The 15,349-nt window shown below is 39.1% G+C and overlaps 1 protein-coding gene across 1 annotated transcript; it reads left to right on the top strand.

Annotated features, from left to right (window-relative positions):
- Positions 1-1,249: 1,249 nt before the first annotated feature.
- Positions 1,250-13,344, top strand: slc38a8b (solute carrier family 38 member 8b). The gene is made up of 10 exons (XM_057843796.1): positions 1,250-1,931; positions 3,102-3,300; positions 6,049-6,205; positions 9,025-9,129; positions 9,205-9,262; positions 9,975-10,089; positions 10,170-10,317; positions 11,456-11,658; positions 11,780-11,831; positions 11,919-13,344. Exons 1-10 carry the CDS (start codon positions 1,743-1,745, stop codon positions 12,019-12,021), a joined length of 1,329 nt encoding a protein of 442 aa, XP_057699779.1. The 5' UTR covers positions 1,250-1,742; the 3' UTR covers positions 12,022-13,344.
- Positions 13,345-15,349: the final 2,005 nt, after the last annotated feature.

Raw genomic sequence — 15,349 nt, 5'->3', positions numbered from 1 at the left:
TTTTGTCAAACTCCAGCCTGGCTTTTTAATGTGTCTGGGTCAGAAGTGGGGTCTTCCTGGGTATCCTATCATAGAGTCCCTTTTCATTCAGACACCGACAGATAGTACAGTTTCACACTGTTGTACCCTTGGACTGCAGGACAGCTTGAACTTGTTTAGATGTTAGTCAAGGTTCTTTATCCACCATCCGCACAATCTTTCGTTGAAATCTCTCGTCAATTTTTCTTTTTCGTCCACATCTAGGGAGGTTAGCAACAGTGCAATGGGCTTTACACTTATTGATGACATCGCGCACGGTAGACGCAGGAACATTCAGGCCTTTGGAGATGGACTTGTAGCCTTGAGATTTCCCATGCTTCCTCACAATCCTCAGACAGTTCTTTGGTCTTTTTTCTTTTCTCCATGCTAAATGTGGTACACTCAAGCACACAGAACAGAGGTTGTGTCAACCTTAATCCATTTTAACTGGCTGCAAGTGTGATTTAGTTATTGCCACCACCTTTTATGTGCAACAGGTAAGTAACAGGTGCTGTTAATTACACAAATTAGAGAAGCATCACATGATTTTTCAAAGGGTGTCAATACTTTTTTCTGGCCCATTTATGGAGTTTTGTGTAAATTGATAATGATTTAAAATTTTTTCCATTCTCTTTTGTGTTTTTTCATTGCAAGCAAAATAAATGAAGATATTAGTACCAAAGCATTTGTAATTGCAATCATTTACTGGGAGAAATTGAGCTTTATCTGACAGAATTGCAGTGGTGCCAATACCTTTGGCCAGCACTTTACTGTATATAATAAATACAGTACACATAAAATTTATGCAGTATTTATTTATATTCAAACAACTGAAACAAATTATGCAGAACAAAGGGAAAATGTCCAGTGACAGCAAAAAAAAGCAAGAAAATCACAACCAAAATAGTTCAGTTTATCACATTGGATGACCAACTTCTTCATATACGTTTATTGCCATACAACTAAATACAGTATTTAAACATAATTTATTTGTAACCTTGTTTTATGCTGTATAACTGTGTTCCAAAAAAGGATTTTTTTTTTTTTTTTAACGTTTTGTTGAAACCCCTGCTGTACTAATGCCCTAATAAAAGTAGATCTGTCAACGAAAAAGAAAGAAAGAAAAAAGGAATATATATATATATTTTTTAAGTGATGTGCCAACAAGGTTCACCTGGCCAACGCAAGAGTGGGTAAAAGACGATGACATGCGCTGTCAACAGGTGGAACTAATACGCTAATCACAAGACAAGTACATACGAGAAACGCAGGAGCAAGACAAAGCAACAAAATAAATGCCTAACAAATTATTTAGTAGTAACCATGCAGTTGCCAAAAAATAACCATGATAGAGTCATAGAGAGTGCTTGGGTATTAAAAAATTGACATTTATCTTAAACATACCTTCTACTTGTTGTCAAGTAAGTTGAGTTGATTGCCTAATGGACTTCCAATTTAGTCTGTCATAATTCAAGTTTCAAGATAATCTGAATGAGAGGAAGAAGCCACGCAGACACCTGAGTGTCACATTTGTCACCTTAGAGTGAAATGTTTAATAGTCAAAATGTCCAATTGGACCACGTGGCTGAAGTGGCTGTATATATGCATGCTTCCCCCTCTCTAGGATCATTTTTAGAGTAGAGCAGAATGACCAAGAGAGCATCTGGGCTAGAGTGCAGAAATTAGTTGAAGTTTAAGGAACAGTGATCGAGGATTAGAAGATCATGGAGGAACTGGCCCGAGAGAGCATCAGCCTGTTGGCTCGCTCTGCGTCTCATTCGGATCCCCCTCGGCTCGGTTCTTTCGGTGCCGTGTTCATTATGCTGAAGTCTGCGCTTGGAGCCGGACTGCTGAACTTCCCGTGGGCCTTCCAGAAGGCAGGAGGAGTGCATACTGCTATTAGTGTGGAACTGGTAAGTAAACACTCACTAGGGATGGAAACGATTTACTATACGTTACATATTCTTATGCTAGGGCTACCATTTCACACAGTGGTTAGTTTTGTTGGTTTCTGCCAACCAGAGGTAAGAGGAAGGCTTTTCCCACCAGTTGATCTATTCCTGTTAGCGCTCTAAAATAGCTTTGCAAACCCCACTACAATTGGATGCTTGCCTTCTGACGTCACTGAGACGGGGTCTCGAACCGAACATTTTTCAGCTCGAGACCTTCAAGTTGAACAAAGGTTCAATTGTGTTCTGTTATGATGATCGCAAAGACAATCAAGAGCAATGTGAACGATTTTGAGTCGTTGACTCCCTAAATGCTTTGTCATTGCCAATTTTCACAACATTGCTGTATTAGGTGACCCCCTCGCAACTCCTTTGATTACTTCTGATTACTTACTCGTATCTTAAATCAACTTCCCCCATTTTAATTAATATGAATGTCATTGACATAAACAGAGATTACCAAGATGCCACAAGGCGCTGAAGACACTCTTTTTTGGTCTTGACCCCAAAAATGTGACTAACAGAGGTCCGGTTACCCCCAAAACCTGAAAATGCATGAATCCTCGAGTAGCAGACAGCAAATTTGCAAGCTAACACAACACACTTTTAAGTCTTTGTCTCATTGGTGTGAAAGAAGCACATGCTTTTCACAGACGAGTTCTAATGAAGCTACCACTTGAGGCCCGAAGCTCTCACTGTACTGCTTCCACAAACTGACACTGTGTGAGCTTTCCAGGTAAACCGGGGGGCCCAGTAGGTCAGGGGTAAGTTAAGGTCCAATTGTGGTACACTATTAGTGTTATCCTTTATAAATCTCTTCTGACCTCACATAGCTTAACTTTGGCTAGCATATGAATAATAAGCTATTGAATGAGCCTCTCCCAGTTGAAATGGATTGGTCATCTATTACTGTCAATTGCCGTTTTCAATATCAATTTTCCGCTTTTAACAACCACCACAACACATACTGTGTGACATAGGCTGGCATTGAATGAGTTGCGCCACCGATAACTTTTGAATCCAAGTAGATGTCCACTGTTGTGACCATTGTCCCTGAAAATGTTAACAAAGGCCATATTTCTTCAAGTCTGTTTAAATGTTTGCAGATGACAACTGTCTTTGCTACTCGTGCAGGTATCTCTGGTGTTCCTTGTTAGCGGACTGGTCATCCTCGGCTACGCCTCCTCGGTCAGCAGACAAAAGACTTATCAGGATGTGGTGCGAGAAGTGTGTGGACCAGCTATTGGGCAACTTTGCGAGATCTGTTTCTGTTTCAACCTCTTCATGATATGCGTCGCTTTCCTGGTGGTGGTGCAGGACCAGCTAGAGAAATGTGAGTCCATGCAGCACGAAACATGGAATTGTAATTGTTTTTTTGGGCGTGTGTGTGATTAATGGCATTTCAATTGATTTCAATGAGAAAATATGACATCAGATTGAGACTGATGTTGTAATTGATGTTGTTTTGAGTTACGTGGTCACTGAACAAATTATATACAGTGGGGCAAATAAGTATTTAGTCAACCACCAATTGTGCAAGTTCTCCTACTTGAGAAGATTAGAGAGGCCTGTAATTGTCAACATGAGTAAACCTCAACCATGAGACACAGAATGTGAAAAACAAACAAACAGAAAATCACATTGTTGGATTTTTAAAGAATTTATTTCCAAATGAGAGTGGAAAATAAGCATTTGGTCACCTACAAACAAGCAAGATTTCTTGCTGTCAAAGAGGTCTAACTTCTTCTAATGAGGTCTAATGAGGCTCCACTCATTACCTGTATTAATGGCACCTGTTTTAAATCATTATCGGTATAAAAGACACCTGTCCACAACCTCAGTCAGTCACACTCCAAACTCCACTATGGCTAAGACCAAAGAGCTGTCGAAGGACACTAGAGACAACATTGTAGACCTGCACCAGGCTGGGAAGACTGAATCTGCAATAGGTAAAACGCTTGGTGTAAAGAAATCAACTGTGAGAGCAATTATTAGAAAATGGAAGACATACTAGATCACTGATGATCTCCCTCGATTTGGGGCTCCATGCAAGATCTCACCCCGTGGCATCAAAATGATAACAAGAACGGTGAGCAAAAATCCCAGAACCACACGGGGGGACCTAGTGAATGACCTACAGAGAGCTGGGACCACAGTAACACAGGCTACTATCAGTAACTCAATGCGTCGCCAGGGACTCAAATCCTGAACTGCCAGACGTGTCCCCCTGCTGGAGAAAGTACATGTCCAGGCCCGTCTGCGGTTCGCTAGAGAGCATTTGGATGAACTAGAAGAGGACTGGGAGAATGTGTTATGGTCAGATGAAACCAAAAGAGAACTTTTTGGAAGAAACATAGGTTCTTGTGTTTGGAGGAGAAAGAATATTCAATTGCATCCGAAGAACAACATGCCCACTGTGAAGCATGGGGGTGGAAACATAATGCTTTGGGGCTGTTTTTCTGCAAAGGGACCAGGACGACTGATCTGTGTAAAGGAAAGAATGAATGCGGCCATTTATCGAGAGATTTTGAGTGAAAATCTCCTTCCATCAGCAAGGGCATTGAAGATGAGACGTGGCTGGGTCTTTCAGCATGACAATGATCCCAAACACACAGCCAGGGCAACAAAGGAATGGCTTCGTAAGAAGCATTTCAAGGTCCTGGAGTGGCCTAGCCAGTCTCCAGATCTCAACCCCATAGAAAATCTGTGGAGGGAGTTGAAAGTCCGTGTTGCCCAATGACAGCCCCAAAACATCACTGCTCTAGAGGAGATCTGCATGGAGGAATGTGCCAAAATACCAGCAACGGTGTGTGAAAAGCTTGTGAAGAGTTACAAAAAACGTTTGGCCTCCGTTATTGCCAACAAAGGATACATAACAAAGTATTGAGATGAACTTTTGGTATTGACCAAATACTTATCTTGTACCATGATTTGCAAATAAATTATTTAAAAATCAAACAATGTGATTTTCAGTTTTTTTTCCACATTCTGTCTCTCATGGTTGAGGTTTACCCATGTTGACGATTACAGGCCTCTCTAATATTTTCAAGTGGGAGAGCTTGCACAATTAGTGGTTGACTAAATACTTATTTGCCCCACTGTAAGATTGAGACTGATGTTGTAATTTATGTTGTTTTGAGATACGTGGTCACTGAACAAATTATATATCAAGTAACTATTATACAATATTTCTATTCTTTAGAGTTGGACTTGCGTTACTTACGTTTTTACTCATGTTGTTTCCAAAAATTTTTTCCAACCCTTTCAGGGACAGTTGTCACTTCAGTGGATCTATTCAAAAGTTATTATTAGCTGAACACCTTTCGACAGCAATAGATTTTCAATCAATTTCAACTGGGAGGGCTCCATGCGATCATTCGATTGACCCCAGCCCCTTCCAATTAAAATGGATTGGACTTAAATGAAAGCAAATGAGATAAATGAGGAAGTACATTAGTCGCTCCAACAGTAGGAAGATTGTTGATCTGTTTCCTAATTTCTCGTGTTTTAGGTGGTAATACGCCAAAGTTACTGTGTGGTCAATGAATATACAGATGCTGTTTTTTTCTGGTTTTTCTATCACCGTCAATAGCAGCCAATGAGTTTAGTTAAAAAAATAAAAAATATAAAAATAAAATTGTTTAGAATAAATATATTGGTAGTATTGTAGGTTTTGGGAATAATAATCTATTTTCCGCTCACAAACCATCCACACTTTCATTTTCATTTGAGTTGGTATTTAGATAAACATGTGCTTGCAAGCTGAACTCATTTTTCTTTTTGTCATCTTGTCCATCTGAAATCATTGTAATCCTTTAATGTTTTTGCTGTCGGAATTTTAAACAGAGCATTTGATTGGATTTACAAAGCACACACCCGCCATCCATTTTGATCAGAAATGGTGCAGTGCAGTACAGATGGGCTCAAGCACTTAGCGTGATAACATGCTTTCAACACACACATATTTTCGTAATTGTTCTATACGCACATCATTCACATGACGTAAGATTTACAGTGGCTATTATACATTTCTGTGTGTTATTATAACGGGTGTTCTTTATTTTCATTTTGTGTTCTTCAGTGTGTATTTCTCTATATGAAACGGTAACTGGGTCAGGTGAAGGGGACATGCCATATCATTGGTACACTGACCAGCGTTTTGCCCTCTTCATCATGTGTCTCGTCATTATCCTGCCACTGTCCATCCCGAAAGAAATTGGGATCCAGAAATATACGAGGTTTGTGTATATCCCAATATCTTATGTACTGTATATGTGTTTTGCTGTGATACTTAAAAAGTCCAGCATAAAGTTTTTATGCAATGATCACTTTTTTTTATTATACATGATACCTTTTCATATTTTTACTTGGTTAAAAATTTTAATCGCGTTAGAAGCTTTTTAATTAATGTTGAACAATAGCGTAGCAACAATTTTTCTTAACAGTTGCTTTTTTTTTTTTTAGTTTGAAAAGTTTTTAGTGGACAAATAAATAATAAACACCTGAAACATTATTACTGCAATTTTCGCACTATAAGCCGCCACCCATAAAATTTGGCATGAATACGGCCTTTGTTCAAAGATAAGCCGCACTGGACTATAAGCCACAGCTGTCCTTAGTGTATTATGGGATATTATCACCAAAAGGTATTAACCGGTAACACTTTATTTGACAGCAGCATCATACAACTCTCATAAGACCAAATGAACCACCAAGAAGCTTCATTTGGCCACTGCTGCTCCTTTGGGGGAGTGAACGTCTGCTGCCACCTGCTGACAACTTGTTGTCCAACATGCCTCCTAGCATGCATTGCAGTGCTACAGATGTAAATAACAATCAAAATTCATGTTCTGAGCTAATTATTTCTTAAGTTACTGTTCCAGTTGTTTCATTAATTACTAGTTATGGTATTTAGTAACACTATATATGACAGTGACGCCATAAGACTGTCATAATTTTGACATGACGCTGTCATGAACATTAATGAAATCCTACAACAGATGTCATGTAGTGTTATCCGGCAAGTTATTTCACTTTTGAATGGCTATAAAAGATCCAAGCTGGTCATTGATGGAATTGGTGACATACAGTGGGGCAAATAAGTATTTAGTCAACCACTAATTGTGCAACTTCTTCCACTTCAAAATATTAGAGAGGCCTGTAATTGTCAACATGGGTAAACCTCAACCATGAGAGACAGAATGTGGAAAAAAAAAAAAAACAGAAAATCCCATTGTTTTATTTTTAAAGACTTTATTTCCAAATTAGAGTGGAAAATAAGGATTTGGTCAATACCAAAAGTTCCTCTCAATACTTTGTTATGTACCCTTTGTTGGCAATAACGGAGGCCAAACGTTTTCTGTAACTATTCACAAAATGTTCACACACTGTTGCTGGTATTTTGGCCCATTCCTCCATGCAGATCTCTTCTAGAGCAGTGATGTTTTGTTGCTGTTGTTGGGCAACACGGACTTTCAACTCCCTCCACAGATTTTATATGGGTTTGAGATCTGGAGAATGGCTAGGCCACTCCATGAGTGGCCTCCACTCCTCGAAATGCTTGTTACGAAGCCACTCCTATGTTGCCCTGGCTGTGTGTTTGGGATCATTGTCATGCTGAAAGACCCAGCCACGTGTCATCTTCAATGCCCTTGCTGATGGAAGGAGATTTTCACTCAAAATCTTTATATACATGGGCCCATTCATTCTTTCCTTTAGACAGATCAGTCGTCCTGGTCCCTTTACAGAAAAACAGCCCCAAAGCATGATGTTTCCTCCATCATGCATCACAGTGGGTATGGTGTTCTTCGGATGCAATTCAGTATTCTTTCTCCTCCAAACACAAGAACCTGTGTTTCTACCAAAAAGTTCTATTTTGGTTTCATCTGACCATAACACATTCTCCCAGTCCTCTTCTGGATCATCCAAATGCTCTTTAGCGAACAGTGCAGGATTTGAGTCCCTGGCGGCGCATTGTGTTACTGATAGTAGCCTTTGTTACTGTGGTCCCAGCTCTCTGTAGGTCATTCACTAGGTCCACCCGTGTGGTTCTGGGATTTTTTGCTCACCGTTCTTATCATTTTGATGCCACGGGGTGAGATTTGGCATGGAGCCCCAGATCGAGGGAGATTATCAGTGGTCTTGTATGTCGTCCATTGTCTAATAATTGCTCCCACAGTTGATTTCTTTACACCAAGCGTTTTACCTATTGCAGATTCAGTCTTCCCAGCCTGGTGCAGGTCTAAAATTTTGTCTCTGGTGTCCTTCGACAGCTCTTTGGTCTTGGCCATAGTGGAATTTGGAGTGTGACTGACTGAGATTGTGGACAGGTGTTGTTTATACTGATAATGAGTTAAAACAGGTGCCATTAATACAGGTAAAGAGTGGTGCCTCGTTAGACCTCATTAAAAGAAGTTAGACCTCTTTGACAGCCAGAAATCTTGCTTGTTTGTAGGTGACCAAATACTTGCTTCCCACTCTAATTTGGAAATACATTATTTAAAAATCAAACAATGTGATTTTCCGTTTTTTTTTTTCCCATTCTGTGTCTCATGGTTGAGGTTTACCCATGTTGACAATTACAGGCCTCTCTAATCTTTTCAAGTAGGAGAACTTGCAGAATTGGTGGTTGACTAAATACTTATTTGCCCCACTGTAATTTAACGGATGACAGTTAATTACATCTGTCATAAGCATTCAGTAATGCCAATGATAGTGTCATGTCATAATGATGACTGTCTAATGACAGTCTTATGATGCCGCTGTCAAATAAATTGTTACCTATTAACCCAAATAAATCAACAAATAAGCCGCACTGGACTATAAACCGCAGGATTCAACATGAAGAAAAAAAGTAACAGTTTATAGTCTGAAAATAAAGTAATTGCATTTCAATACAAAACGGTAGAAAAAGAATTTCCCGGGCCAAAACGTATAAGGTATGAAGTTTAAGTGCCATATCAGGATTTTTCCCCCCGGTCCTGTGCAACATTTGAATGGTCTAAAAATCTCAGTAGTATCTTACTGTGTCGTTGGACATTTTTTCCCTTGATTACAGTGTGCTGGGAACACTGGCAGCTACCTATCTGTGCGTGGCGGTGATTGTCAAATACTACCTGATGGAGACCCACACAGCAATTCTAACTCCAGAGCATACTCAAGGGTCAGCGCTTGTGATAGTATTGCCTGGTTTAAACTTAACAAAACTTGTCCAATTTTCAATTTATTGTCTTCACAGTGTGGGCTCATGGGCTTCTATGTTCAGTGTTGTGCCGACAATCTGCTTTGGTTTCCAGGTAGGATCTGTTGTCAGATATATTTTACTGTAAGTACCATGTAAAAGAACACTCAGCTCCTTGAGTAGCACCAGCAGGGCCATGATGGTGTTAGACGCGCAAACCATTTGGAATGGGATAAGCTAGCACAGAATGATTGCTCTCAGCCCTCCCAGTCAAAATCGAGTGGACGTTATGCGCAGTCAATGGCACCAAAACATGAACATTCACTGCTAGGTCTCCCATTTCAAATAAATTGTACGTCTATCACTGTCAATGGCAGACAGTGAGTTAAAGTATGATAGTGTACTAGGCCACAATGTTCAGAAAAAAAGGCCCTATAGTGGATTAACTAGAATTTAAATGAGTTTAACACTAATAGACGTCCAAACGATTAGAATTCGGAATGGATTAGAGGTCTATCACTGTCATGGAAGCCAGCGAGTTAAATGTTCAAATGTTTTTTTTCTTTTTTTTCTTTTATATTCATTAAATCTTTTGAGGACCTGTAGAGAGAGCTCACATATCACTGTTGGTACTTGTACCACACTTTGAGAACCAATGCAATGGAGGAGAATTCCAACATATAGAATGAAACTTCCAATTTTCAATATTAGTGATCTATGACATCACATAAGGGGGAGAAAAAAATCCTGTTGACGCGCTCTAATATCTTATAAAAAGTTTTTATTTGTTTGCTGTACATTTGTCCAAGCGGTGCTTGTATTTGCAGTGTCATGAGGCCTGTATAGCAATCTACAGCAGCATGGAAAACCAGAAAATTACACACTGGGTAGTTATCTCTGTAATCTCTATGCTCTTCTGTTTGCTCATCTACACGCTCACTGGTAAGTTGACCTCAAATGCTTCATGGTCCAGGCATTGTGACCTGGAAACTGCTTCATGTGTCTACTTTCTCTCTCACCAGGAGTGTATGGATTCATGACATTCGGGCGAGAAGTTGCCTCCGATATATTGATGTCATATCCCGGGAATGATGTCGTCATGATCATTTCAAGACTGCTTTTTGGAATATCAATCATTACTATTTATCCAATTATTCTTCTTTTGGGGAGGTATGTAACACCAGAATATCGATTTCCTTGTTTAAGTTAGCAAGTGGATCATTCCAGAATTGGAGGACATTTTATAAACAGTCTGCAAAGAAAACGCTAAAACATGCCATTTCTGATTAAATTTATTTGTCCTATGTCCAAATCTAAAAAAAATTAATACCCAGAAAGATTGCTTGAAAAAAAAAAAATATTTAAAAACATCTGAAGTATCTGTAAAATACCCGCCCACACACACGACCAAATTCAATTTAAAATACCCCCATTCATCTTGTGCTCCAATTAATATGAAATTAAATCCTAATGAGTCTTCTTTTTCCAGCTGCCTTGACCCCTTTCACTGAAAAATTTACAAACAGAAGATGTCACATCTAGAATGGGCTGCAGATTTTTGCATTCCATAGGCGTTCCATTCTTTTGTTCCCGTGTGATTGTTCTGTAATCCTGCCAGCATGTTCTAGCTAGCACAGCACTAGAAAGCTAGACATGATTATCAGTTCGTGTTGTGATGTCACAACTTGAATTGCTCAAAAAAGTGGGCGCTTCCCGATGCCTTGTTTTTGGTGGAATAATTATGAAATGGTTAAAAACAGCCAGATTTGAGTGCCAAATTCATTTTCTACATGTAAAATTACATGATCACAGTCATTTTAATTTTATGTTTATATATATATAAACATATATAAGTATTACTGTATTTTCTGGACTAAAACTTTTTTTTTCTATATAGTTTGGCTTGGCCTGCGACACAACTGTGATTTGTTTTTTTGCACTCTGACCGCTGACAGCCTGCTATGTTATGTTTTTCAGGCTTTAGTTACACGAAAAATTTAATTTTATGTTAACAGATGCCTATTTAACCTTCCCCCCTCTCCCCTTTATGAATATTACTTTAACTTAAAATGTTTTTTTCCTCTTCATTGGGCATTTTTTTGGCTGGTGCGACTAATACTGTGCTTCGACTTAAAGTTCGAAAAATGCGATATTTGTTTCATTGCAATCTTTTGTAACTGTGAACATTTGTTCCATTTAAAATATTTACCAAAAGTTAGTTACTTTGACCTTTTTTTTTTTTTTTGTGAGTAGCAAACTTGCTCTTTCTGTTTATTACACTCCAAATCAAATTCCGCATACCTCATAGATCAGTCATCCTTAACCTGATGGTCCGAATCCAAAGGCGTCGTTGGGGTATCGTCACAAGCTCCTTTGAGAGTCGCTGCAGGGCACTTCTCACTGTTATATGGATCACCATCACTCTTCTCATCGCCATGTTTGTCCCTGACATGGGGGAGGTCATCAGTGTCATTGGAGGAATCAGTGCTTTCTTCATCTTTATCTTTCCTGGTACTGTATACGTATATAATGGCCACAGTATTACGTACATAAAACTAAGGCTGCATTGCTGAAATAATTGCAATGAACTTTAACAAGTACTGTAACTGAGGTAGTTGTGTTTGTGACGTAGGTCTTTGCTTGATGTTCATCATGCAAAATGAACCTGTGAGTCCAAGAATCAGGTGAGTATAAACACGTTTTTTTCCCCCCCACCCAAGACTATTTTTCTTCTATATAATGCAACATTTTATATATACCATATTTTGCAGAGTCATTTTAACAATTTGGGGAATCATAACTGTTGTTGTTGGAGCATTCATCTTTGGACAAAGCACAACTATTGCTGTCATGGAGCTCCTAGACAAATTCTGAATGCCTTCATCATCATCATGGTGCTTAATTGTTGATGGAACACTTCTTCTATTTGCACAAGTGAAAAAGTATTTCCTGTTTTCTTTTTTAATTGTATGTTCTAGGTCATTCTGTGTAGATGTTTAATTGCTTTACAGGGTGTTTTTGTTGAGATGTATCACTTAAATAGGTCCAAGTGTAACATGATAAAATAAATCTTTTGTTGTATTTGATTGTATATGTATATAAAGCCTCACAGTATTTTTTTATATTGTATTTCAACTGAGAATTTAATGACATGTACAAATCACAAAATGCTTCCGCCTAGTCACTGACAGGGGGCAGTATTGCATCTTTTAAAAAGATCTTTTGATCTGAATACAGTACATTTCTCATATTTTATTCACATACTCAAGTTTTACGATCATTTTGTCATCTCAAAGACGATGTTAACCTCTCTTTAGGTAAATCGTGCATTTCTTTGAGTGGAAAAATTATACATTTATGTGCGTTCTTTTATTTCTGCCATGCTCATGTGTTGAATTTGACTATTTTAATGTTCACCTGTCACCGACCAAGGCAAATTGCTGGGGTATGCTAAGTATTTCTGCAACTGACTTGGATGAATTATGGTCGTATTTACATGCTCATTTCATGTGTGCAATTGAGCAGTGTTTTGAAGAGAAATAGAATATAAGAGGCACATACAGTTTGATGTGATAATTAACCGTTTCTTGGTGCTTTACGGTTTAATTTCTGTAATGTTTCCCCGCCCCTCCACTGTAGTTATCCTCCAGAGGCTGGAATGCTGCTTGTGTTAAACCCATGGGAGATCATACAGTATTTCAACCTGCAGGCCAGATGACTTAATCCAGTGAAGGGGGGTGGATATTGCACCAAGTCCCAGAGTTGCTCTTCTGTTAACTGTAAAAGAAACTCAAATTGACTACACAGGAAGCCCAAACTAATGCTAGCTGACGTACAATAGTTTTCATTGACAAGCTAAAAATAAGGGTCCTGCTATTTAGTGTTTGTGAGTGGAATTGCATTAAAAATGAACTGGAGGCAGCAAAGAATAAACTGTACCCCCCAAAAATCATTAGCAGGACCGCCAACAAATCAATGAATTCGCTTAACTGGTACTTTAGGATTTTGTACAGACGCCAATGAGAAATAATTTTGTTGATTATCTGGGTAAATGTGGAAATGGATTAGTGTGACTGCTCAAGTCACAATAGCGTAACCAGATAATAATAAAAGCATCATTCTGCATGAATCAACAACTAGCCTGCTAGCTAACAGATGGACAAACACAAGTTCAGCCTTGACAGTGGTCTGCCATATGGTGATTACAACAAATCTAGTGTCTGCTTTCTTACAGAGGTGAGTAGTAACGCGTTACATTTACTTTTGGAAAAAAATGTACTTCTAAGAGTAGTTTTACTAAGCCATACTTTTTACTTGAGTAGATTTGTGAAGAAAAAAATGCTACTCTTACTCTGCTTCTTTGGGCTACACAAGAGTCGTTACATTTTTCCTCTTTATTCTTCATATTGAGCTCCTTTCACAAACATATCCCGGTAAATTACCGTGTAAGGTGATGTGGGATTTACTCGCGTCATTGCTTTCACGCATGTGGAGATATCCCAGGAAGGACGCAGGTTACACTTTCACAGACTTGTCCCATGTTGCCCACTGGCGTTCCATGTGCCGGGAGGGCTGCTGGTGCGATTTTATAACCCGGACATTACATTTTTGGTCGGCGTCAGCTGTCACAATTAGGGATGGGAATTGATAGGATTACGATTACGATTCCATGATTGATATTGCTTAACGATTCGATTCTTTATCGATTCTCATATCGATTCTAATTTGGGGAAAAAGAAGAACAAACGTTTTGATTGGCATCGAGTTTGTTTAATCAGAAGTCACAACCTTACAAACTCACACCAAGGTCAAAAGAGGCCCAAAGCCTCAATATTAACTGTGGCAATAAATGGCAAATGCACAGAATGTGTAACATTTTACTGAAACATTTTTCTAATAAAAATAAAAAATATTGGTATATATTGGCATATAGGTCGTTGGTCTGCCATTAGCAATATGTGTTAAACTTGCAGGGGTCCCCAAACTTTTTCCAGTGAGGGCCGCATAACTTTTCCCTTCTCTGATGAGGGGCCGGGGTTAATTTGTAACAGAAAAAGTGTGACGATTGCAGGAGTGCCTAAATGTAAAAAATAATTGTTTTTCAGAAAGCCACAATCAAATAACCCTTTCTGGATATTTCACGGAACAAAAGTAAATAAAATAAAAATAATAATATAATTAATAATAATAACACTATTAATCAAATAGATAATAACCAACTAACCCGCTCTGAGTTCTTCACAGAAAAAGGCCAGAAAATAACACTATTAGGGGAAAAAAATGCTCTCTGGTATTGTTCAGGGGGCCGGACCAAATGTCGGGGCGGGCCGTATTCGGCTCATGGGCCGTAGTTTGGGGACCACTGTTAAAGCGTATTATTTACCAGTATATTGAAATGCATGCCTTTTAGTTTTTATGGTGCTTTCACGCTCACGTGGGGGCGCCCTTGCACTTCCTCACGCGAAGAAGCACGTGCTCACGTGAAGAAGAAATGCCGCATCCAAGCGAGTGAGCGAGTTAGTGAGAGAGGGAAGCACTGCGACGACCCTACGTTCTTTGTTAATGCTTGTAAAATATCTACAGAGGCAACGCCTGTATGTATCATCTTTTGTGTTGTTGTTGTGTGTTTCCACTCGTGATCGGACACTTAAATCCAGTTGTGTAGTGGTTTGAACGATGTGCTAATGCTAGCGAACGCATGCTAACTGTTTTGTTATTACTGAATTAGCAGCTAATCATCGCTGATTTACGTTGATGCAAACCTGTTTGTTATTGGGGACGAAATTGATTTGTTTCATTTCTATTTTCAGTTTCACTCTTCAAGTGATGGTTGAATAAAGTCAGCAAATTATACCAACGTTTTCTGTATCATCATTTCGGAGTTTAGCTAGCTGTATAGCTGTCTCGGTGAGGACAGTGCAGTCTATTCCCTCCCGATGCAGTTATCTCCACCTTCCCTCCCGATGCAGTTATCTCCACCTTGCAATGATTGCAAGTCGTTTTGTTGTAATTTTTCCTCGTGAAGTGAAGACACACTTTCGAGCGTTTGAACCTACGTGCTGTCATTGTTACAGCTGCAATGCTCGTGCTTCGTGCTAAACCATCGTAACCTTTCATTTTCACCCTCTTTCCTGGTGAAGTGTAGCCAAAGTTTGGAGCGGGTGGTTCTTGGCGCCATGCTAGTTTGATGCGTTTGGACAAC

Source organism: Corythoichthys intestinalis, chromosome 1 (genome assembly GCF_030265065.1).
Source record: "Corythoichthys intestinalis isolate RoL2023-P3 chromosome 1, ASM3026506v1, whole genome shotgun sequence".
In the NCBI taxonomy this organism is placed as follows: Eukaryota; Metazoa; Chordata; class Actinopteri; order Syngnathiformes; family Syngnathidae; genus Corythoichthys; species Corythoichthys intestinalis.
Note: the sequence above shows the minus strand (reverse complement) of the source record. Positions and strands in the feature narration are given on the sequence as shown.

Coding starts and splice junctions, on each gene's coding strand:
- slc38a8b (XM_057843796.1), top strand. CDS start 1,743: ATGGAGGAACTGGCCCGAGAGAGCATCAGCCTGTTGGCTCGCTCTGCG. Junction 10,318..11,455: donor ATTATTCTTCTTTTGGGGAG/GTATGTAACACC, acceptor CATACCTCATAG/ATCAGTCATCCTTAACCTGA. Junction 11,832..11,918: donor CCTGTGAGTCCAAGAATCAG/GTGAGTATAAAC, acceptor CATATTTTGCAG/AGTCATTTTAACAATTTGGG.